A 26,125-nucleotide genomic window follows, 5' to 3' on the forward strand; every position below is an offset into this window, starting at 1 on the left:
AGAGAGAGAGAGCGCTCAGAGAGAGAGAGAGAGAGAACACAGAGAGAGAGCACAAAGAGAGAGAGAGAGAGAGAGAGAGAGAGAGAGAGAGAACACAGAGAGAGAGCACAAAGAGAGAGAGAGAGAGAGAGAGAGAGAGAGAGAGCGCGCTCAGAGAGAGAGCAACAGAGAGAGAGCACAAAGAGAGAGAGAGAGAGAGAGAGAGAAAGAGAGAGAGCTCAGAGAGAGAGAGCTCAGAGAGAGAGAGATAGAGAGAGAGAGAGAGAGAGAGAGAGAGAGAGAGAGAGAGATAGAGCTCAGAGAGAGCTCAGAGAGAGAGAGAGAGAGAGATAGAGCTCAGAGAGAGCTCAGAGAGAGAGAGAGAGAGAGCACAGAGAGAGAGAGAGAGAGAGAGAGAGAGAGAGAGATAGAGCTCAGAGAGAGAGCTAAGAGAGAGGGGGAACCGCTGGACAGGAGCATCCAGCACTGATCAGGGTGTCATTCATTTCTTCTGATGTTCCTCAGACCTCAGCTGTGCTCCGTCATGCAGCGGGCAGCGGTCCTGCTGACTCTCATCAGCGCCAGCGCAGCTCTCAGACCTGAGTGGATTCCAGGAGATTACTCTCAGACAGTTGTCGAGGCTCAGAGGTTTGTAGAAGATTACAACTCAACGGCAGAGGAAGTCTTCTACTTCAGCTCAGAAGCCAGCTGGAACTACAACACTAACCTGACTGAGCACAATTCCAAGCAGCAGGTACATGTGCTTTTCTTTTCCACGCACCGGCTGTACAATAGGAATATAGTTTGATTTCAGGTTTGAGGACACAAACGCAAGGCACAGTGTTTGGTTGTGCAGCGGTGAGTCGCGATCACACACAGCTTGTGTAGTAAAATTCATGCAAATAACTTCGGTTGTGATGAATGTAAGCTGTTACACATGAGCTTCTCTTAAGAATCATTTAACAGCACTCACTTTTTTTAAGTTTTATTATGATGATTTTATAGTTCTCAATTAAAGTCGAAGGAGAGAGACAATCATGTGATTGCTTACAGTAATAACATTCTGCAAAGAGTAACCGTTATCTTAACCATCATGACTAATCATTACATGTGTGGTCATGTGTGCGTGTGACACGGAGGAAAAGTTCAAGAGACAAAACATCCAGAAGTGTTTGAGGTTATCCGTGGCCTTTTGTATTTCATCTCATTGCTGACTTTAGAGAAACAATTGAGATTTTAAAGAGATCTCACGTGTGATTTTCAAAGGAAAAGTTCACCTATAAATAAAAATTCTGTCATTATTTATTCACACTCATAAAGAAACCATTAACATCCGAGGAACCTTTCTGCTTTACAAAAAGTTCTTTGTAGCAAAAAAGTTTCTTGAGATTATGACAAGGTAAGAAAGAGATGGTTCTTTCTAGAAGAAAGAAACGTATACAGGTTTGAAACAGGGTGAGGCTGAATAAATGCATTTTTTTTGAAGAACATTCTAACTCACAATTTGTACCTAATATACACTCTGGCTATTCGTCTTAATTTGTATGAAGTGAAACATAAAAAAGCGCAATGAAGCCCCGCCCCTAAACCTGTCACTGATGCGACAGCAGATCACACTCAGACACGCAAATTCATGTACAGTTTAAAAAATAGTTATGAATTGTCATTTGATTGTGTTGAAACAGCTCACACCATCCCAGCGTGGTGAATCCATGTTCACTTCGATAAGTTCTGCACAACAGAGTCCCAGCTGTCTCAACATTCTCTCACAGCTGTCTCAACACTCTCACAGCTTAGAGAATGGGTCCTGGCACCACTTAACCATTCAAATTCGCCGCACAACATCTGAACCAAACCTCACAAAAAGGCTGAAAAGAGCGGCGGCGAGTCGGACAGAACCCGAGCGATGCCTGCGGTGATGTCTATTATTTCAGACACATCAAACGGGTTGATCAAAGCGTTACGGGCGTCTCTTTTGGAGGTGGTGGGCGTGAGGCCAGGACTCACCCTGACGGCGTATGATGAGAGAGCGGCTTTGTGTTAGAGCAACACAATCCAGCAGATTGTGCTGGATGATCCCTTCGCAGGGCATGGATCATGATGTCCGGAGAGGTCACCTTGTGTAGAAGATGTGTGCCTGTTCTTATACTTGATGGTTTGCAAGGATGAGTGCAAAGGGGTTTAAATGCTTTAACTTTAGATTGTCGAGAATGTTTATACAGGTAGATTAAGAGTAATTGTCACGCTGGAATGATTATATTGGTGATATACATTTTTGTGAGTACGTGTCAAGTGGGAGTTGTCGGTAGAAACTTTAATCTTTAAAAAAAAAACATTAAACGAGTATGTTGCACAACAGAATGTCTGTGTCATGAGACTTAAGGAGAATTGATGACCTCATGTTTCAGATTTATGTTGCCATCCATTTTTAAACTGAAATATTTTGGAAATCCTAAATACATGCACAGATATGACTGTTGTATAGTTTAAAAGTGAATCTGAACTTTTTTCTTTGCAATATTTGAGGTCTGTAAAAAGCGGAGCATATTTTATGTTATTTTCACCTTTTTCCAGTTTTAATTTTCTGAAAATAAATGCAAGTAGAAACAATATTTTGATTTGAAATTTGGGAGAAATATTGTTAGTAGTTAGAGGAAGCACATGGCCATCGTTTGTTGTGATGTGCCATGTGATCTCCTGTCACGTCTTGCTCCGCCCCCCATGTTTCCTCGTCTAGCTTCTCATCTGTGCTTCATTCCCCACACCTGCCTATTGTAATGATCCCTTGTAAGTTCTTCTATTTAATGTCCTTGTGTTTGCTGTCCTGTGTTGGTTCGTTCTTGTATTCAACCTGTATCTTTGTTCCTGTTGCCAAGTTCCTGAAACTGTTTTCTTGTTCATGTTTTCTTGTTTATTTGATGTTGATTATATTTCTGTTGTCGAGTTCCCCCATCGCTGGTTTTTTTATTTAAATAAATCGAGTCTGCTATCCACTGCCTGTCGCAGGCTCCCCGTGACCCGAGGTAGTTCGGATAAGCGGTAGAAAATGGATGGATGGATGGATCCACTGCCTGTGCCTGGGTCCGCCTTCACCAATCCTGACAGGACTGTAGACTTGCTATTAACTGCCAAGAGGCATTGCAAACATGGCCCCGATTGGCAAATCTTCCGTAAACAGACTCTGGTGTCACTCCGATCTCAGCTCTCTTTTCAGCTCCTATCTGTGGTCACTTGTAGCCCATAATTTTATTGTAATGCATGTCAGAGCGTCTGATCAATCACCCATCAAACGCTCTTTTAATTTCCTTCTAAAAAAGTAAAAACTGAGTAAAAACTTGGAAGGATCTTTTCTGAACATTCACATTCCACCCCATCAAACATCTTGGAGAATGTGTTGGGGAGTTAACGGTCTCCCTCCTCAGAACACTCATACAGACATCCAGGAGAAATGCTTCAACGAAACAGGTGCCTTTTTATTTGAGAAAGCTCAGTTTCTGAAAGATTCTATCGCACAACGAATGTCTGTAAAAGTGCAAAAATACATTATATTTTGCAGTCTCAAATTAAATGATGAAGTAATAATTTGGGCTTATCAGCCCATCAGCCCTTAAAGGTGTCAAAGGTAAAGCCTCTAGTGGTCGTTTCTTAGAAGAACTATATCGGAAAAGAAATAGTTTTAAAAATGGACTGTAAAACACTATGCCCCATTAGGTTATGCGTTTATTTTTCAAGCTGGTCCTTGGGCCTTGAATCTTGTGCCCTGTAACAAAACACTCATATCATCTTCACATTCTTGCGTAATCATGACTGTCCGAACGGGACCCTGGAAGAAGAGTTAAAAAGCGTCTTTGCTGTTTGTGTATGAGAGCGAAGGCTGCAGATGTCAGAGAAATAAACGTCAACAGCATGTTAATCTGTGACGGTGGAAACTGAAAGATGAGCTCAGGTCAACAGATGCATCACCTCAGAACTAATGACAGAGCTCCTGCGTTTATCATAACAGACGAGGGATGCTGGGGTCAAAGGGGTCCCAGCAGGACACCTTCAAACTTCTAGAAACATTCCCACCCAACTTTGGTTCAATTTCTAAATTGTAGCCAGTTCATTAAATGCAGTTAAAGGTTAATCATGCCAATTTAGGCATTAAAGGTATAAATATGAGCATGCTAACACAGATGCCATTTTTCATTCCCAGCTAGCAAAAATACATTCAATGAAAATCTTGCTAACATTCCCATTACATTCTGAAAACATTATTTCTGAATGTTCCACTAACAAAGTAAGAATAATGTTTTTATAGTGTTCTAAGAACATTTAGCATTGACGTAATGTTGATGAAATGCTCTTTTTACGTCACTGCAAGATCATATTTGATAACTTTGAGAAAACTTTTAGAGAACATTTGTACATTCTGGCATGTAAGGTATAAATATGAGCATGGTAAAGCAGAAACCCATATTTCTATCCCCAGCTATCAAAAATCGGTTCTAAAAACATTGTTCTAACATTCCCATCATGTTTTGAAAACATTATTTCTGAACGTTTTAAGCTTTCCGCTAACAATGTAAGAATAACATATATAAAACGTTTTAAGAACATCTCTCGATGACGCAATGTTAATGAAAGTCTTTTTAACATGTTACTGTAAGAACAGCTTGATAACCTTTCGGAACATTATCAGAATGGTCCCAGTTCCCACAAGCAACATTGCAAAACAATATTAACATTTTACAAAAAAAATGACTATTGATTTACATTCAAAGACTCGCTTTATAGTACTCTTTTAACTCTCTGTTTTCTTGTTTTAAATGTGAATCTTCTCTTAATCAACATCCCTATGTATCATCTTTTTGTAAATCTGTAACAAATACACAAACACAGACAGGACCGTTCAATAAAACAAGGCGATTGTTTCATGTAACCTCAGCACAAGCTCAGTACGTAAAAGATGTTCTTCTCTGCTCTTTCTAGGTGATCGCATCTTTGGAAGAGCAGGAATTCACAGAAGCATGGGGTCAGAAAGCAAAGGACACATTCTCTGATTCTTTCATTGAGACGCTAAATCCTGAAGTGCAAAAAATCCTCAGCAAGATAAAAGTTCTGGGACCAGCCAACCTCCCAACCGCAGAGAGAGAGAAAGTGAGTTCTTAAACCCTATTGAGTCAGCGGAGGAAAGAGCTCCAGATGACAAATGTGTTGTAATCTTTGTTTTCTCAGTACAACACCCTTCTGAGCCAGATGGACAGCATCTACTCGACAGCGAAGGTGTGCCACAGCACGAAGGAATGCTGGTCTTTGGAGCCTGGTGAGAAACACTCCCAACGCTGTGTTGATATGTGTTTGAAAGGGTCATAACAGCAGAAAGGAATTCATTTTACATCAAGATTGAATCAAATAGACTAGATGTGTGTTTCCTGCAGGAAATACCAGCTCTCTCGGGGTTCACAAACATCTTATTTTCTCTCAGCTGTGCTCAAAAAACACATGACTTGTGTTCTTCTCTTGCAGCCGTTACATGAATCATTAAGAGGGACAGACGATGTGTAGCCTAAAAAAGAGGATCAGGTTCACAGATGATTTTGAATGTGATACAAAATGTATTTGAACCCGCAATAAAACACAGGTTGTGATATCCAGGTTTTAATCATTACAGATTTTTTATAATTTAAGTTTCAGAAATTAACATTTCATTAAAAGGTCAATATTTTCCACCTCGAATTGATTCATCAACTTACCAAAATATGAGAATAATGACACACTGTTTATGTTATTTAAATCAACAAAAGTCCTTGTTACCTTGAAGAAGCCGTATGTTTCAAGTTTGATCATAAACTTTTATTTTGTATTAATTTTTATTTTGCAATGGTTAAAAGATTCTAAAATTATTTTTTAAATGAATATAAATATTTTAATTATGACCCAAAGGGCACATTCACATTTTGACACAAAAGATGCTTGAGGTGCTTGAGCCCCCGGCATCCCCCCTGTGCACGCCACTGTTTTTCAGAATATAAATGTAAATTTTAGAAAAACTGCCTTAAATGTTTGAGGCAGTAAATTATTTCAGGTTACTATTTTACTTATTTGAACCGTGGTGATTTGTTGTTACTTATAAGTCAAAATCATTAAATTTATTTTGATGAGTTTAATTAATGTCAAGACATTTTAAAATGTAAAATATTAAGTGGAAATGACTTGAAAGGCCAATTTGGAAGTATATAAGTTCATATAAGAGTTCATATTATAATGTAACCAAAGACCACTTTTATTTACATTCACAGTTAGGTGTGTCATGTGTCTGGAACATTGCGTTTGTAATGTTTAGCTCAAACTAAACTTTAAAGGGGCGGTTTCTCGGACTGGGATTAGTTAAAACAGGACTAGGCTTTGGTTTAAATTAGGATATTGAAGTCGTTTTAAAAAATATTTACAAAAAAGCATGACTGGTGGGGATCTTGAGACAAAACAATCACACTGATATATTTAAAGACATGTCAGTTGAATTAGTCTCTGATTGAGACACCTCTAACATTTCAGATAGTCTGGGACTAGGTTTAAGCCCTGTCTAGGAAAACGCATCAAAGTGTGCACCATCATCCGAGTAACATAAAACAAGAAGTCATTATCAAAAGAATCTGTGCACTGCTTGTTTATAGCACACATTTGTTTCTTCATTGCATGGTTTTATCATTTCAACTTGTTTACCCCTGAAATGGGTGTGTGCTGTTCCGCAAACATAAACATACAGCACAAAATCTCTCTCTGCATCTACGTTGGAACACAGCCGGTCAACAGTTGTAAAACACACAGCATCTGTTTATCTGGGGTTTTGGAGTCATTTCCAAGGCTAAATATACCTCACAACTGAAAGCTGTTAGTGAGGAGTTGGTTTAAACAGTTGTTGATGTGTTGTCTCAGAGCTCACAGAAATCATGGCTAACTCCAGAAGCTATAAGAGACTTCTGTATGCCTGGGAGGGTTGGCACAACGAATCTGGAGATCGTCTCCGATCTCTCTACCCTGAGTTTGTAGAGCTCAGCAACAAAGCGTCCAGGATGGATGGTGAGCACATCATTCTTTCGCATGAATAAAGAGAGGAAAATGTAAAGTTTGACCTCACCCTCTTCGGATCTGTTTCCTCAGGCTTTCCAGACACGGGCGCGTACTGGCGTTCTTGGTACGAATCACCGACCTTCGAGCAAGACCTCGAGAACCTGTTTATACAGCTTCAACCTCTTTACCAGAACCTGCACGCCTTCGTCCGCCGCAAACTCTATGATTTCTACGGCCCCGAGTACATCAACCTCAAGGGTCCGATCCCAGCCCACCTCCTGGGTAATGAACATTACATTCTGAAAACTCGACGTTTCTCACGCTTGCAGCAACTGGTTTTCATTACTCAAAAAATGACCTTATTCATACAGACAAACATTTTGAATCGATCCATTTACAAATGGTCTGCATTCCTTTTCATTCTGCAAACACAGCAGAACTAGTAGAAGTCTTTGTATAAATACAGTATCCTGTTAATACAAATTTGTGTCCAAATGCACTGATGGAAAACTTTTGTAACTGATGGTCCAGATCATGTTACTTCTAAATGTGATATTACCGTCAGACGGTCGGTCTTTTTTTAATTTCTGATGCTTATTATTCAATGGTCCTGAAGATGCTGATGTGTTTGGTTTTAGGGAACATGTGGTCACAGACTTGGAACAACATCTATAACATGATGATCCCTTTTCCTGACAAGAACAATGTAGATGTGACTGACACCATGGTGGCTCAGGTGAGCTCAGGTAACTCTGGATTCAAAAAATGTATTCCAGAAGTGATAAAGTATTTTTTCGCCCGTAGGGTTATAATGCCACTCATATGTTTCGGGTGGCCGAAGAGTTCTTCACCTCTCTGGGATTGATTGCTATGCCGGACGAGTTCTGGGACAAGTCCATGCTAGAGAAACCGAGCGATGGGAGAGAGGTGGTCTGTCATGCATCTGCCTGGGACTTCTACAACCGGAAGGACTTCAGGTATCATGTCTCATGCAGTCCCACTCTAAACAGACATGTTTCTGTGTTTTTACGCCAAACATACGATTGCTATTCTATTTTGTGCCGCTAGTGTATAACCTTTACATTACTGTGTCATGCTTTAGAAAAATAATTAGTGTACTTCAAGTTCATTTCCTTAAGTATGCTTAAGCAAAAGGTCAAGTACTGTATATAAAACAGTAGGCTATGTAGTATACCTTATGTTACGTAGTAAGTATACTAATATAAATTTAGTACTACTAGTAGTGCACTTGTAAATGTTCTATTTCAGTACAACTTGGGACTAAAATGGCCCACCTTTTTGTTTATGAAAGTATACTTTTAAGTGTACTTGAATTGTAAGACCAACCTATGACCTTCGTTCATCTACAGAACGCAAATTAAGAAAAGCTGCATCCCAAATTGCACACTTATGCACTATTCTACGCCATTTTGTAGTATAGATAGTGTGACACATTGAATTTCCTCAAAAAAGAGGTGCACTGAAGGTACCCGGATGATGCACTTTTTCGACTGAAACTATGAAGTGTCGAACTGTGGACACTTCACACACTCAACGTTCGCAGTTTTGCTTACGTAGTGGAAGACAGGCGGTGCTATCAGACCAGTGACGGCTGCTGATCTTTTAAAGAGGGGAAGCTCATTTTCGGCCTAAATCATAAAATTGTCCATTTATTTATATGTAAATTCTGCCCTATGTTCCTTTTCAAGAAAATGCTCTGTAACCCTGTCGTACCAACAAGGCGTCTTTTCCAGTGACTTGACCAGTGTCCTCTCAATGGCCAGCAGAGCTAGGCTGCTTAAACGGCCTTGGCCCATTGTGTTACAGGGTGTAGGACTTGAGCCGCTTTAAACAGGAGAAGCTCCTTTCTACACCTGCAGATGTAGCTCCAATTGTTGCCACTAATGAGAACAGTTTGTAAAGCTGAGGCATTGCACTGTCCAACTCCATGTCTTTAAGGAACACCAAGTAATCACACAGCTTTCCCCTGTTACTCTGCAAGTCCTGATCTGAATACAGGACTTGAAGTTCAGACCTCAGTCTCCCTGAATCAAAGTGATGGCCATAACTTTTCAGGACACTTTGGAAGGCCTCCTCTGGAAATACTTGTCTCATGTCATCAAATTTCCCTGGATTGACTAATTCTAAGAAAAGCATACTTTCCAAATTTGAAAAACGTCGACGAATCTGCTCCAAGATGTTATCAAGGATGGCCATGTACAGATTTCTGTAGCGCTCTTGGGGATCCTACAATTGGGTCAGACGGCGCTTTCTCATGGGCTCATCTCTTGGGTCTGATGTGAGATCTGCTGCTTTGGCATAAATAGCTTGGAAATCCCCCTCTGACCTCTTCTCTTTGACAAATGCAAGAAGAGACTCAATTCTTTTCTTGCAGTAAAGAACATCCATCGCTCTCTGCTGGACAATATCAAAGACCACATTAGTCTCAGAGAAGATTTGTTCATATGTGTACAACATGAACACAAACTCAAAATCCTCCAGTTTCCTCACAAAGCCTTTGGCACAATCCAGTGTATCATCGTCCATTATCGTTTCTGCAATGATGTTATCAAATGTCTGCAGGAGGCCATCATAATTGTTTGCCACAGTGCTCACTATCCGTGATGTGAAATTCCATCGAGTAGGATCGTTTCTGGGCAACCTTGAGCAGCCTGCAGACTCCAGAAAAGACGTCCTCTTTGTGGATTTTGAGAAAAATGTGGCAAACCCAGAGAGCAGAGATCAAGTCATTTTGAATAGTGTGTGACATACCAGAAAACACAGTTGAGGACTCGAATTGTGTGGACAGGACAGAGTCATATTTAGCTAATGTTTCTGTTAACTCTCTGTAATTCCCCTTGTTGGATTATTCACTACTCTCATCATGTCCCCTAAATGACAGCTCCTGCCGGCCAAGCAAGGATGTCACATCATAGGCGGTTTAGGAAGGCCCTGTTTTGTTTAACAGTTTCATCCTTCATTGCACCTTCATTGATTGCATGCTCAACCCTGATCCTGCCCATGCAACTTAATCTTGAACATGCACTCACATGTTCATTGCTATTTTCATGCCTTTTATATGCCCTGTCAAAGTTTGACAGATCTCCAAACCCCAATTTTGACCAAAGAACACTTCCATGAGATGGTTTCATCAAGAGACATGGCATTTTCTTTTTCACAGCACTTCCAGTCAGCCAGCTAACTTTGTCATACCAGGAGAGCTGAAAAGACCTGTTACTTTTCCCTATCTTTTGCACTAAATCAATCTTAGGTGTTGATCTGCCCTGCTGTTTAATTCTATGTTTCTCCTCGTAAGGAAGACTTTCTAATGGCTTTGCCAAAATCAGGTCAACAATATTAGCACTGTCTGCCATCGTGTGCAGTTTGCTAGCTGGCTAGTTCAGACTATATGAATTAATGAACAAACGATCTAATATATATATATATATATATATATTTAACTTAACGGGAGGAAATGTGTGAATTATGTTAAACTGAAACAATGAATGTGGTGTGAAATTGTGTGAAATATACGATGAAGGTTGCAGCAGTTTGTCTTTCGACTACACATGCAAAATCCACGATGGGACTGAGTTGGAAATGGAGACACAGAGTGATACGCGTCATCATCTGAAGACCACGCCCACGCCCACACCAACCGTCTCTTTGCATTGCGAGAAGCTGCCGCCTCCTTGTCATTTATGATTTATAACAAAAAAAATATGTCTAAAAGCTGATATGTGACAATGTGTATAGCAAACAATCTAAAAAAAACAAGAAATACGTTTTTATAAGTTGTCGACCCCAAAAAACAAGCGTTTTATGACATAAAATTGGATTAAAAGAGATGACAGACCCTCCAATCATCACGCAGACCCTCGGAGTCTGGGCCAGCCCACTCCTCCTTTCATCCCAGAGACTTCCCATTATCCAATGACCGTCTTGAAAGAGTACTTTCTTATTAATCTTAATAGTACAAGATCGAAAGATCCAATAATCGATATTGGATAAAAGCAATTTTTAACACTATCAGCTATCTGTGATATATCCTGTCAATCAAAAGAGGACAGGAAAATGCAATGAAATTGCGCTTTGTATATAGAAAATGTTAAGAAACATCAGCAGTTTGATGTTCAATATAAATGTTTTTCTCGATTGCTTAAACACTAAAACCCATTGGGTGAACCAAGTTCTCAGTTGCCTGAACTCATTTAACTAATTGTACAGTCTGTTGTCAATACCTTACACCATTTCACATGGTATAACACAATATGTAGATCTCACTCTAAACTCTTAACTCAATCTCATTCTCAAAACACTGCACTCTAATGCACATGTCATCCATACTGGTAAACACAATTGACAACAATCAAATACAAATAGAGAACACATGTCATTGATAGAACACAACCACTCAAAATTGATTTACAGTTTTTGCCCGTTGCTTGAACACATTTTGCAAAACTTCGCTCATTTTGCCAAAACTCTACACACAAGTAAACATGACACAACACTGGGAAATATACCATTCACATCTGTGTCAAATTGAAACTCTACTATCAAAACCTAACATTCCTTTGTCAAAATGTAACTCTGATGACAAAATGACACATACTTGCATCATATACATACACTTTCAGATCAGGGGGAACACACTAGTCTAGTTTATATAAAACACTGTGGTCTTTGATTTTCAGTGTTTATTCAGAAGGCATATTTTCAGGAGGCACATTTTCAAACAACCAAAAAAGGAAATAGGCCTACTCAATATTGAACATTGCAGTAACATGAATTCAGATAAAGCAAAAAAATAAAAATAGAAAAAACACTACACTGTAAACACAGAAAATCATGGCAATTGTGCATACGTGGGCTCATGAATCCCGCCGTCTGTTGGGGTCTGGCCAAAGGATCTCGACATCGCAAGCAATGTCTTCTCGTGCTAGGCACCGGGGAAAATATCCCCTTGCATGTCGAAACCATTCATGGATTTTGATGTCACCTGAATGTTGCAGCAGGCCCGTTCCATTGCCTGCAGAAGAGGCATGCGGCATGTGGTTGGCGGTCATATACACGCCATCTCCAAGCCGAAAAGAATTCCTCTATAGGGTTTAAAAATGGCGAGTAACGGGGAAAGTATACCACTTCAAATTGATTGTGGTTGGTGAACCAGGCCTGGACCAGAGCAGACCGATGGAAACTGACATTATCCCATACCACCACAAACCTGGGCCGATCTGGTCTGTTCTGTACAACTATATTATGGAGAGCATCTAGAAATGTTCCTCCTCCTCCTCTACCTCTGCCTCTCCCTCCATCGTTGCTTACAGTTTTTTCCAACTGCTTACACACGTTTTCAAAACTATGTCACCTTTTCTCAAAACTCTACACACAATTCCCAAAACTGCACACACAAAATGCAAAATGCCTCATATCTCCTTCAAAATTTAACACTGCATTCAAAATTCCATAAACACATGTCAGGATGAAGCATTTGCAACAAATGGCAAATACTTCTTTCATAAAAGTGAATGTTTCGATATACCAAGTAAACACTGTTGTTCTAAATTTAAAGCTCTTTTGTCTTTCATGTGCTCATTTCTACATTTCGATACAATGTTCTACAGTGAAAGTTATCTGCTGAGGGGAAACAAGTACACTGTAAACACAAATGCAATCTAGATACAGAACATATATATTAGGCCAAACATTACTGTTTATTACAGTAGCATTCAACAAAATCAAAGACATATATAAACCAAAAGTATGTTCTTCAGAATTGTGTGTGTGGGGTCCCGGGGGGCAGTCCAGAAATTGGTGGAGGTGCAGCCATCATTGTTGAGCTACGCTTCATCGCTTCTTCGGGCTGGGGCTGGCCACAATACTTTGTCCACATCACTAGAAACATTTTCTCTTGCCAAACATCGAGGGAAGTATCTCTTAGCATGGCGTATCCAACCTTGGACAGAGGCAAACTCTGTGTCCCCACATGCGTCCTCCATTGCCTGGAGAAGCGCCATGCGGGCATAGGGTTGGCGATCATAGACTTTCCAGCGCCTGGCTGAGAAGAATTCCTCTATGGGATTTAGAAAAGGTGAATTTGGGGGTACGTACAAAACTACAAATTGCTGATGGGTGGTAAACCAGTTTTGGACCAGAACAGCACGGTGAAAACTAACATTGTCCCATGTAACCACAAATCTAGCATGCTCCTGATCTGGATCAGGGACAAGCATTGTGTACAAACTGTAGTACAGCATGATAACCAACCTCATTCATTCAAGGCAGTGCAATAAATGGATGGTTTAGAGTTACAAATGTTTTTGCAATACTATGAAGTCATAGGTATTTACTGTACATTACTGTATAGCTAAAATAGTCATTAGATAGTTTCATACCTGTTCTCATTTCTGAAGGTTTGAATTATTGATGCCACTGTAAATCGACTCAAATTGGGCTGGAGTCTCATTCCAGCCTATCTCATGCTCAAACCGTGGTTGATCACAAGATCAACAAGTGTTCCCCTAATCTTATCAGAGATGGCTCTCCTTCCTTCTCTTCTTTGCCCTCGTCCTCTTCTTCCTCTTCCTCCTCTTCCTCCTACTCCTCTTGCTCTCTGTCCATTGTTGGCATACATTGTTCAAAACAGGTAATCTGACCTTTGATCTATTTATAGGCCAATACTACAGTAAAGCAGTGATTGGATAGTGATCAGTTAAGCAATTAGTGTTTCCACATGTGAGGAGAGTGTGTGTGACCTGGTGAATAAGTGTAGCATTTTGACTGGTTGTGTTTGGAAAAGGAAAGCAAGTCACTTCCTGTTAGATTTTTGTGTTTTAGGTAAATAATTGTGTGTAATGTTTTGAAAAAAGTGTTTTATGCAATGAACGCTGAGTCAAAGGCTGAGAAATAGCTTGTGGTTTTGGAGATTTTGTGTTTAGTTTTGCACTTTGGGTGAGAGGTTTAAAAAATCATGTGACATGAAAAGATTTTGTGTGTAAGCAGTTGGAAAAAACTGTAAAAAGTTCTTGAAATGGCTAAACTGAGGGCTTTTTGTAGCTGGCTGATTGGTGTTCAGTTTTGCAAGTAATGCCTTCAGGTGTGTATTTGAGTGGTTGCAATTACCCGATGTGTTTTGTATTTTAGATATATGTGTTTTCCAAATGGCACCCTGAGATTTCATTTTTGAACAAAGTGTCTTATGTATGAAATAGAGTGTAGTAATCAGGACCAAGTGTGTTGCATAAAGGAGTAAGTGTGTTACAGAATTGCAAACAAAGTATAAAGTTGACAATGTGTTTAAGCTATGGTTACACTGTGTTTAAATTATGCTACAAGAAGTTAGGGTTTTGAGGCTTTGGTGAAAGCATTTGGTTTTAGTGTGTAAGCAATGGGCAAAAACTGTAACCTGTTTCAAATGATGTGACAAAACCAATATAAGCCGGTTCAGAGACCAAACAGGTTGTTGAAGGTGGGAAGGAGAAAGTCTGAGAATGGATAGAAGAAACAATGTGAGAGGACAATGTGAGAGGAAAGTTTCATTCAAAGAGTCAGAGCTTTTGTAAATAGTGCTTGAAGATGATGTTTTGTGTTAAATTTCTTCAGAAAATGGAGCAAGGTTTCAGAAATTGTGTTTTAACAATCGAGAAAAACTGTATGTCATTGGTATTAGTTATTCCGAATGTTATTAACAACAGTCAGAAAGTGAAGAAATATTCGTGAATCTTTAGATTTTAGTTAATGCGAGTTGATATAACCACCAAACTATCGGTATTGGTGTCGGCAGATATCACTCCGAGTAATCGGCTATCGAGAAATTTTGTATCGGTGCGACAGATCTTACTCCGCAACTAGTTGAGCCGTGGGTGTCAACCAATTATATATAACGTAAAATGTGTGTTTTGACTGTCAGAATCAAACAGTGCACCACCGTGACCATGGAGCAGCTGTCTACAGTCCATCATGAGATGGGTCATGTAGAATATTATCTCCAGTATAAAGACCGGCCAATTAGCTTCAGGGGAGGAGCTAATCCTGGCTTCCATGAGGCCATAGGAGATGTTCTGTCTCTGTCCGTATCCACACCGAAACATCTCCACACCATTGGCCTTCTGGACCAAGTGACTGATGATGCTGGTAGGTTGAAGAGCGATTCTGTAAATTATACCAAACTGATAAATATTGATGACTAATGCAACTGATATATTTTAGAAAGTGACATCAACTACCTGTTGAAGATGGCTTTGGAGAAGATTGCCTTCCTGCCGTTCGGATACCTCATTGATCAGTGGCGCTGGGGTGTCTTTAGTGGACGCACACCACCTGAGCGGTATAATTAGAATGGTGGTATCTCAGGTAAACCGTCAGCAATTACTTTAGGGGATGAATGTAGAAAAACGAAAAATGAAAGAACATTTCTTTATATGTTTTCATAAAAGGACAAAGTACCAAGGAATCTGTCCTCCAGTCAGACGTACAGAAGAAAATTTTGATGCTGGAGCGAAATACCACATACCTGGAAACACTCCATATATCAGGTGATATAATCATAACCGTCGATATACTTATTAATATGTCATTTAATGCATCTGACAGACACACACAGTGACTTCAAGGTAGACTCTGGTATTTCTCCTAAAAGTAAAGAAACAGAAACAACTGAGACTGTAATTGTTCTGATATATGAGAAGAGTACAGATGTGTTAAAAAGAATGTAGATTGTAGAGGTAAAATCATCTGGATTTGAGTATATTTGATAAGAAATGTGTTGAGGTCTTGACTTTTGATCACAAATATGAGCCAGTTTCAGACATTGTTGACATCTCTTCTGAATCTTTAACAGAGACATTTTTGATTTTTCTTCATTCTTAGGAGAAAAATCTGAGACCCAGATCAGACTTGATTTCCAATGTGACATCAAAGAGACCTCATATGTAGGGATGGGAATTGATAAGAATTTAACAATTCCGATTCCATTATCGATATTGCTTATCGATCCGATTCCTTATCAATTCTCTTATCGATTCTCATTGTGTGAGGGAATAAGTACAAATTTGTTTGTTTGTATTAACTCGCTTTAATATCAGATAAGAAAACAGCACATACTCAGAGTATACACAAATTATGTGTAGCAACCTCAGAACAAACCTAAAAGTAGGCTACAAAGTAAAGTTCAGGGACCTATAGAATTTTTCACATTCATCATTGGTCCAGACAAAAAAAATCTAATAAAACTGCCATTTAAGTGCCATAAAAACTAAAAACACAGACTAAACAGTCAAGGAAGAGCTTGTGCCTTTGGGAATATTCTACCTGAAACAAAATTCAACTCAACTGACATGCAAAATAAAAAGAAGTCTTCTGTAAAGACCACAACTATCAACTTAGGCAAATTAACAATTTGTGTGCAGAAAAATGGTCATGTTTGCCCTCTCAGGAAGGATACGAGATGAAATGGCGCTCACATGAACTAAATAGAAAAGTTGCCTTCGGCATTAATAGCAGATGACGTCTCGTTAGCTCCGCTGCTGCTTGACTCACTTGTTGTTGTTGTGTCGCTAAGTAGTAGTGTATCAAACACGCGACAGTCCTGCAAATGAATTGCGTGCTGTGTGGCCAAATGTTTCTGCATATTGGAGGTAGTTCCTCCCTTTGTCGAAATTAAACTTTTACAGTTATTGCAAATGACCACATTGGCGTCTTTTCTAGTGAAATATAACCACGCTTTAGATCGCTTTTGCCTCGATTACATGTTTGCTGCTTAACCAAAACAACGCAGCGCGTGTGTGACGTCATGATGATGACACATTTGCAACAAGCGGAACCGATAAGCGGAATTGTTAAGCAGGTACGCTAACGGTTCCAAGGAATCGATTCACTGGGCACCAGTTCTAAAGAAGAACCGGTTCTCGGTTCCCATCCCTACTCATATGTGATGGATGAACAAAGATAATTTGACCTCATGTCTTTCTCTTGCAGATACTTTGTGAGTTTCATCCTTCAGTTTCAGTTCCATGAGAAATTGTGTCTGGAAGCCGGACACACGGGACCTCTGCACAAGTGTGATATCTACAGGTCAACAAAGGCCGGAGCTGTTTTGGAGTAAGTGTCGGACATAAACACTGAGTCTGAATAGTACTGCATCATTAAAATGCTCTAATCTTATCTTCTGCACAAAATATTTTTAGAAGAACTTTGGTCATCTATTTACCTCATTGACTTTCATTGCATGAACACAAACCGTTTTGCATTTTTTACATTTTTTCTCTCTCTTTGAAAGGAAAGTCTTAATGACTGGATCTTCAAAGCCCTGGACGGAGGTGCTACAAGAGGCTGTCGGAACAAACAAAATGGATGCCAGCTCTCTCATGAACTATTTTGAGCCAGTTACTACCTGGCTGCGAGAACAGAACGAGAAGACTGGAGAGACGTTGGGTTGGCCTGATTTTGATTGGGTGCCGCCCGTACCAGAGGGCTATCCTGAGAACATCGGTAAGACCATATGCAGGAGTTTACAAACTCTTTTTAAACTAAAAGAATATACATTACATCCTGCTCACAATGCCCCTTGAATACTTTTGAAGGTATGATATCTGATGAAGTTCAGGCGAAACGGTTTTTAGATGAATACAACAGCTCAGCGGAGAAGGTTTGGAACGCTTACACCGAGGCCTCCTGGACTTACAACACTGACATCACTGAAGCCAACAAAGAGATGATGGTGAGAAACAAACTGATCTGTAATCTACAGTGTCTCCCAGTGTTTCTCTCTAACGTTCTTCTTCTGGCTTTAGCTGACGAAGAACTTGGAGATGGCCAATCACACAAATTCCTACGGGATGGTGGCTCGTAGGTTTGACACCAGCGACTTCCAGGATGAAAGCGTGCGGAGAATCTTGAATTCACTCGTCGATCTTGAGAGAGCTGCTCTTCCTGAAGAACAACTTAAAGAGGTGAGGAAAACAAGAACAAGGGCTGTTCAACGATAGATCGCGATTAATCATGATTAAGCACATTAAGAATAAAGGTTTGTGTTTACATAATATATGTTTGTGTATTGTGCATATCTATTCTGTTTTTATAAATACATAGACATACATGCATATATTTAAGAAATATAACAATCAATGAAAGTTTATATTTACATACAAATATTTCTGTCATGACAACTCTCGGAGGGTTTAGCATGGTAGTGTACATGACATATAAATGTATTTGCTACGGCCAATACATCCACAACATGCTGCTTTGTGCATATAAGGAATGCATAAGCCCTGTATAGCGCACATGATCACCTTGTAGCCCATCTATACAGGTGGAGCTGGGGAAGGAGGAGGGTTTCTGAAATGCGCGGTTTCATGCCAGAACTTTTTCAGTCATTGTTTAATAAATGCAAATATTTCCTAAATATATACATGCATGTGAACGTGATTATAAACACAATTCATATGCACAGTGTACATGCATATATTGAGTAAACACAAATTCTGGTTTCGATTAATAGACTCTATGCATGATCGCTTCAGCGTTTTGTCTAAATCCACTCAGTTACATCCGGTGCATGTAGCGTCCATTGGGAACAATGACGTTTTCACTCAAGAAACACATAGGATTGCGGTCAGCAATTTATCCAAACACTACATCATACATCGACAACCAAAAAGGGGAATGGCTCAGGCTATATACAAAAATATGATACAAAAAACTAAGTAAACGTCTGCACTTAACTGAGGCATGATCACAGAGGCTCTCAACAATGCTGAGCTGTAGTGCTGTCCGTTTGCAAAAGTTAAGTTTTTTTTAGTAAACATATTCTTAGCACTTGGTAGTGGAAGTGGCCCAGAGTCTATTGTGATCAATCCTTGAACAGCCTTGGCAATCCAACGGCCCATTTTTCCAGACATGACACACTATAGTGACATCAGAATATTGTATTTGTTAATGAACAATGCTTCTACAGCATTTGTTGATCTTACTTTATGTTCATTTTACATTTACTAATACATTTTTTTTATTTACATTAGTTAAGGCACTGGGACAATTTTATTGGCATTAACTAAAATGACTAGAAAAATAAATCCTAACAAACTATAATTGTTAGTTAATGTTATAGTTCATGTGTTAACTAATGTTAACAAATACAACCTTATTGTAAAGTGTTACAATTCAAAAGTGTTATACATTTAAAATAAAATAAATATGCGTTGACAAACTTAAATTATAATATAGGATAAAAAAGACAAAGACAGCCGATTCGTTTTTTGAACGGACGAATTATTGTAAACCAGTAACATATTGCAGCTTCATATATTTAATGTTTTGAACCTGGAAACAAAAAGCCTAAAATATGTTCTACGTTCATAGTACAACAATTTGCTGGCATCCATGGAGACGCTGTACAGTGTAGCAAGAGTTTGCAAAAGTGAATCGAATTGCCTGCCTTTGGATCCAGGTAAGTTCACTTGAATTATTCACTTTGACAACATGATCTGAATTAGTTTTAAGAGCTGATCTTATACTGTAGTATGGTGTTGATGGATGTGGGTGAATAGAAAAGCCTGATCATTGCACTGCACAATTTACTAGATGCTTGTCAAGCAAACTGTCACTTTTTCTACTGGACAAAACTGATTCAACACCATTTATGCTTCGATATCATTTAACGCGTTCAAACGGACAAACTGCTCTACAGAACGCGTTCATCTAAATACGTTATCTCCTTCGTCAAAGAAGTGAAAATGTGACAACATCTTAGTTCTGTGTCAGCCACCGTAGTGCTTCTAGGCAACTTCTATTCGCAACCTCACCACTACATGCCGCTAAAATGCACAGACTGGTCCTTTAAAAAAATCATAAAATCAGTAGTTTTGGAGATAAAGGTGTTCGCGATTAGCAGCGACAATATTAAAGTATGTGTGGAAGATCACACAGTACAGTGTGAAAGTTAAAAGTATACAAAATTGGTATTTGTTTGTTCATTGATTCTCTGTGTTGTATCTAACTTTGCTGGATTGACAGCGGTAGAGTAAAGAATGAAAGGTCTCACAGAGTCTATGGCTCATGTTTACTGGCTTGTCTTCATGCATGTGTCTTGTGTTTGGCAGATCTGAATAAGATCATGGCACAGTCCAGGGACTATGATGAGCTGCTGTTTGCCTGGCAGGGCTGGCGTAACGCCTCGGGCAGAGAACTCCGCTCCAGCTACAAAAGATATGTGGAGCTTGCCAACTTTGCTGCACAGAGCAATGGTAAATGCCACCGGATAAATGCACTTTGTGTATGAAGATCTGATGCAACACAAGAGGCAGATCTTTCATATTTCTGTGGGTGTTTAAAGTCATTTTCACTAAGCTTTGAATGTGTTTCAGGTCACACAGATAACGGGGAGTCCTGGCAGTCTATATACGGGACCCCCACTTTTGAGGAGGATCTAGAAGCTTTGTGGAAAGATCTAGAACCGCTCTACCTTAATCTTCACGCCTACGTGCGAAGATCCCTACTTAAAAAATACGGAGCGGACCACATCAATCTTAAAGGACCCATTCCAGCTCATCTTCTTGGTAAGAATTTAAACAATATTACATGTGACTTATTTTGTTTGTCCTCAATGAATGTTTAGATGTGAATCTACAGCTAACAAACTCATTTAATTGGACGTGGCCACGCCAAAACAATTCTAAAAAAAAATTGATTCTATTTGGCCACACACCACAGGATGCTAAAATAGAATTTGATTCGAGTTAGCTCAGTAGTAAAAGCATTGTGTCAACAGCGCAAGGTTGTGGGTTCGATCCCAGGGGATTGCACATACCAATGTATAAATGTATAGGATAATGCAATTTAAGTCACTTTGGATAAAAGCGTCTGCCAAAGTGTTTTGGTCGTACATTGCGGTTCTCTCTCCTTCTCATCTGCTAAGACATTGAAATTCTGCTGTTGTTTGTGTCAACTCCAAAATAATCTTTTGAATCAATTTAATGTGCTTACAAAATCACCAGGCATGACTAAATGTGTATGTTCAGTGAAGCACGTGTTGGAAATGTGTGTTTGTGATGGTTCAACATGACTGGAGATGAAATGGCCTGGAATCAAGCGCAATGGTTTTCTTTAGTGGTCAGTGAAATGAAACCGATTCGTCCTGCTCTGTTCTGCTTTTCTTTAGGAAACATGTGGGCACAAACATGGTCCGGTATCATGGACCTTGTCATCCCGTACCCTGATGCTACACAAGTAGATGCCACACCAGCAATGATTTCCCAAGTAAGATCAACATAAAAAACACCATTTTTATCATCCTTAGTTTGGCTGCAAGATATTAAAGAACAACGTAAAAGAATAATAACTTGCTAAGTATATTGACAATGTTTAAAAGTTAATACACTAAATTGTGTCTATATATTGTTAAAATTACATTATATATTGATATAATACTTTGAATCAAAGAGTTAATTTGCAAAAACAGATAACTGTGCATTTAGAGTAGTATCAATCAGACTGCAGTTTTTTATTATTATTAAGGAATAATAACAAAAAATACAACTACTGTAAAGAAATCATTGAAACAAAGAAATATAATAACATAATAAAAGATATGATTTTTGCAACAAAAAAAAATAGAGTTGTTTTGCAAGTAAACTCTTAAAATATTATATCTTCAGCAAGGTAACCCCATGTTGAATAGCTTTCACACTGGCTTGTGACCAAACAAAATGTCTATTAAAAATGATTATTACTGTAATATCAGGGCTGGGGAGTATCTGGTTACATATAACAGGATTGCAGTTATCAGGATACAAAAATTTGGTTACTGTACTCGGTTATATGAAAAACAAAATAATCAGATTACAATTACAATTAGTAAAAAATGTGATTACTATCAGGATTACAACTGTTTTAAAACTCAATTAATTGTTTTAAAATGTGGAAGTGTTTGGTGTTTTGTGCTGTGCAACCGATTTCTATATACAATTAAATGTTTTCTAATGTGTAAAACAGAAAAACAATTGTTTTATCTACATATCCTATAAAATATGTAAAAGTGAATAATTAACAATAAGGACTTCATTATAATCTTGCAGCCCTCTCAAATAAGATTCTATTTTCACTGTATATCCATTTTTGTTACTGTATACTGTTCTCCGAGCCACCTCAAGACTACTCTAATGCTGCTTTGCTTCTGTGTAAAGGAAATCCTGTTGCTTTTGTGTTTTTTTACATATGTGACCCTTAAGTAATCCAAAAGCAGTCGGACTGCATTACTTTTATATTGTGATACTTGGGTTACGTTACTGATGACATTTTTCTTTGTCACTGTACCGGAACACATTTTTAAAGGACCCATCCCAACTCTGTGGAATATAAAAAATCATAATAACATGGTTGACATTGTAAGATCAGAACTTGACAAAACATGAGAGACAGTGATAAACTGAGCTCTGAAGAATTTTTATTTTAAGGCTGATGTCTCCTGATTTTGAAGTAATGCAAAAACTAAAATGTTGTTAAATGATGGAAACAGTGTTAACCTAGACACAAACCTTCTTGCATTGTTTTCTATATACATAATATATACATTTAATATATTATGCCAACTTATTTAAATCAGAAAGACAATACCTCAAATTTCTATATACTGTAGCATATGTATAATTTGTGTAAAATGGTGTTTTTTTATGTAATGTGTTGTTTCATGATTCAAGGGTTGGACCCCTCTGCGCATGTTCAATGAATCCGACCAGTTCTTCACCTCTCTGGGTCTTCTGCCCATGCCGCCTGAGTTCTGGGAGAAGTCAATGCTAGAGAAACCAACAGACGGCCGTGAGGTGGTGTGTCACGCCTCCGCCTGGGACTTCTACAACCGCAAAGACTTCAGGTGTGTGTGTAATATCAGACTGTCCCACACACCAGTTTGCTGTGTTTTAGATCACGTCATTAACCGTCTCCAGGCCATATCATAAACAGAGGATATTTGCGCTGAAACAATAACCTCCTCCATCCTTTTCCTTCCCACGTGTTATCTTGCCAACCTCACCTTGAACCTTTCCATCCTCCTGTCATTTCTAGGATTAAGCAGTGCACGGTGGTGACCATGGACGACCTCATCACCGTCCACCACGAGATGGGACACGTTCAATACTTCCTGCAGTATAAAGATCAACCCATCTCCTTCCGTGACGGCGCCAACCCTGGATTCCACGAGGCCATCGGGGATGTTCTGGCCCTGTCAGTGTCCACACCCAAACATCTTCAGAGCATTGGCCTGCTGGATAAGGTGGAGGACAACAAAGGTATCACCAACTCCAAATCCACTTACGCTTACAGTTTCAACTGAATTCTTCAGACACCTGGTTGTTAATAACATTGTTATTACACATGATTATGCTACGTATAAGCCCTGTGGTCATTCACTGGTCTTCATTGCGTCTGTAGAGAGCACCATTAACTTTCTGATGAGCATCGCGCTGGATAAGATCGCTTTCCTGCCGTTCGGTTACCTGATGGACCAGTGGAGGTGGAAAGTGTTTGATGGCCGGATCTCCAGCGCAGAATACAACAAAGAGTGGTGGAACCTCAGGTAACAATTCTTCTGCTGCTTTCTGAAAGAAACAAGCACCGGTTTGGTGTTTTCTCAAACTTGAACCATATTTTCTCTTTCAGAATGAAGTACCAGGGATTGTGTCCACCTGTTTCTCGCACTGAGGAAGACTTTGATCCCGGCGCAAAGTTCCACATCCCAGCTAATGTGCCTTATGTCAGGTACAGTACATATAGCTCAGAATGAATGAATATCAGTCTTATTTTTCAGGAAAGCAAGGTGCAGATTTTGTATGAGTTTGTTCAATAATGTAGAGACAAAGAAGAACAAAGTCCCACCTACCCCCCACCCGAAACCAAACTGTCTAACAGGGTTGACATCTACATTAGTATTTGACATTATCAGACATTAATGAGGTTATTTTAACCTCAGAATGTTTTATCCCGGGATATTTCTAAAGATACTGTACATTGATCAGCTGTTGATCTAATTTGGCATCAGGTACTTTGTGAGCTTTGTTATCCAGTTCCAGTTCCACAAGGCTCTGTGTGAAGCAGCGGGTCAGTCAGGTCCCCTCCACAACTGTGACATCTACCAGTCCAAAGAAGCCGGGAAACTGCTGGGGTCAGTTACTCTCTCTCTCTCTGTTCTGTACATGCACACGGAGTAATGAATGAGCAGTGTCTGAAGTCTCTGATCTGTCGCGCAGTGATGTGATGAAGTTGGGCTCCAGTAAGCCTTGGCCAGAAGCCATGACTCTGATCACCGGCCAGCCAAAGATGTCTGTCCAGCCTCTGATGGAGTATTTCCAACCGCTCATTGAGTGGCTGGAGGCGGAGAATAAGAAGAACAATGAAGTCCTGGGATGGCCTGAATACGACTGGACACCCTACAAATGTAAATACGTTTGTGAATAAATGTATTTGTTCGCGTGCATTTTTGGTGTTTAATTAAAAATTATACACAGTGAATAGAAAGTCAGTCTAGTGGAAGTCATTGGACTTAATTCTTGAATCCAATATGAATAGAGCAATTCCAACTCTTTTATAAATGTATAAAAAGGTTGAAATTGAAGGTTTGCATTCATTTGGTAATCATGGCTACAAATGTTTTTAATTCCACTTTTGTTATTACCACTGTACAACTAAAGATCAGATTTTTTAGAAATATAATTGATTTTATTATATTGAATTTAACTATTATAGCATTTTCATTTACGCATTTGGCAGACGCTTAAATCCAAGGCGTCTCACATTTCATTGTATAAGTTTTGTTTCTAACTATGTGCAATTTCCTGGGATCGAACCCATGACCTTGGCAATGCTCTAAAACCTGAGCCACATGAAAGCTATTATGACAATTTTGTCCTTGAATGCAGAATTACCTGTAAATATTACTTTTTATTTACACAAGCGCTAACAGACTCTTTTTTTTTTTTTTTCGTGTCTCGTCATCAGCAGTGACCGTAGTGGAGGATGAGACTCCAAAGCCAGTGAACTTTCTAGGTTTAAGCGCAAGTGAATCTGGTGCTGCCGCCGGTCAGTGGATTCTCCTCGTGCTGTCCGTCGTCTTTCTCATTGCCATCATATTTTTGGCATACAAATACAGCAAATCCAGGCGCTTACAGGACAAATCCATGTCCCAGATAGAGCTCAAGTAAAACAAAAAAGTTTTATTATTACCTTGGAGTCATTAAATTGTCCTCATCTTTTGAAAGAAAAAATCTAATTCTTTTTAATGTAATGTATATTTATTTCTGGTCAAATTTGTTTGACTATGCAATGAATTGTGACTGTTGTAATTTATTTGTACAATTTTGAACTGTTTGACAGACTTTGAATGTTTTCGATTATTTGTACTTTTTGCATTTATGACTAATTTTACTGCTCTGGATTTTTTTAGAATATAAACAAACGATCTGACGATCTTGCTTGGCTTGTTGTCTTGGTTTGACTTTTCACAAAAACACTGGCCTTCTGCTTTCACAAAACAGTTTAATAACAGCACACCATAAAAAAAGCTCTAATTTTTCTCTGCTGAGGCGAAAACACTCATGGTGTAGTTTTATTACAAGAAGTCTTGAGGTTTTCCAGCTCTCTGAACCATCCCATGAACGTCATCATAGACACTTAAACTAAACTTAAAATAGGCCAATGCTGGATTAAGAGACAAGTACAGTTTGTCCAGTGTGTCCACTGTAAACCTAAGAAAACAGGACAGATTTTTCACATGTAAGTTGAGTCATTTCAGATCAAATTTGTCATGGGACTGACAAGGACAGAACCCAACAAAATAAATTGTATTTAACATTGTGACAAAACATTAGTGATGGCGACGTGAAGCTTTTTGAAACACAGAAGCTTTTAAAAAAAAAACGTTCGGTAAAAGGTTCATTACTCAAAGCTTTTCAAATCAGAGCTCGACCTCTGCTGGTAAAAGCGAGGGAATGTCGCAAAATGTTTCACAACAGACCAACACAAAAATGAATGAGATTAATAAAAGAATGAATCTGTAAATGAAGTTCATGACAACAATCTGTTCAAAAGCATAATTTTAAGT

At 39.1% G+C, this 26,125-nt stretch overlaps 1 protein-coding gene across 1 annotated transcript; it reads left to right on the plus strand.

Annotated features, from left to right (window-relative positions):
• Positions 1-384: 384 nt before the first annotated feature.
• Positions 385-25,483, plus strand: ace (angiotensin I converting enzyme (peptidyl-dipeptidase A) 1). The gene is given in 26 exon segments (XM_056771777.1): positions 385-733; positions 4,951-5,118; positions 5,197-5,284; positions 6,898-7,041; positions 7,123-7,314; positions 7,671-7,768; positions 7,837-8,009; positions 14,945-15,168; positions 15,244-15,366; positions 15,369-15,387; positions 15,471-15,569; positions 17,011-17,133; positions 17,312-17,523; positions 17,616-17,752; positions 17,826-17,984; positions 19,396-19,483; positions 20,136-20,279; positions 20,400-20,591; positions 21,194-21,291; positions 22,731-22,903; positions 23,095-23,318; positions 23,461-23,605; positions 23,689-23,787; positions 24,068-24,190; positions 24,276-24,463; positions 25,024-25,483. Coding segments are annotated over 26 exon segments (3,876 nt in total). The 5' UTR covers positions 385-493; the 3' UTR covers positions 25,227-25,483.
• The last annotated feature ends 642 nt before the right edge of the window (positions 25,484-26,125 follow it).

The sequence above is a fragment of the Triplophysa dalaica genome, chromosome 17 (assembly GCF_015846415.1).
Source record: "Triplophysa dalaica isolate WHDGS20190420 chromosome 17, ASM1584641v1, whole genome shotgun sequence".
Lineage (NCBI taxonomy): Eukaryota > Metazoa > Chordata > Actinopteri > Cypriniformes > Nemacheilidae > Triplophysa > Triplophysa dalaica.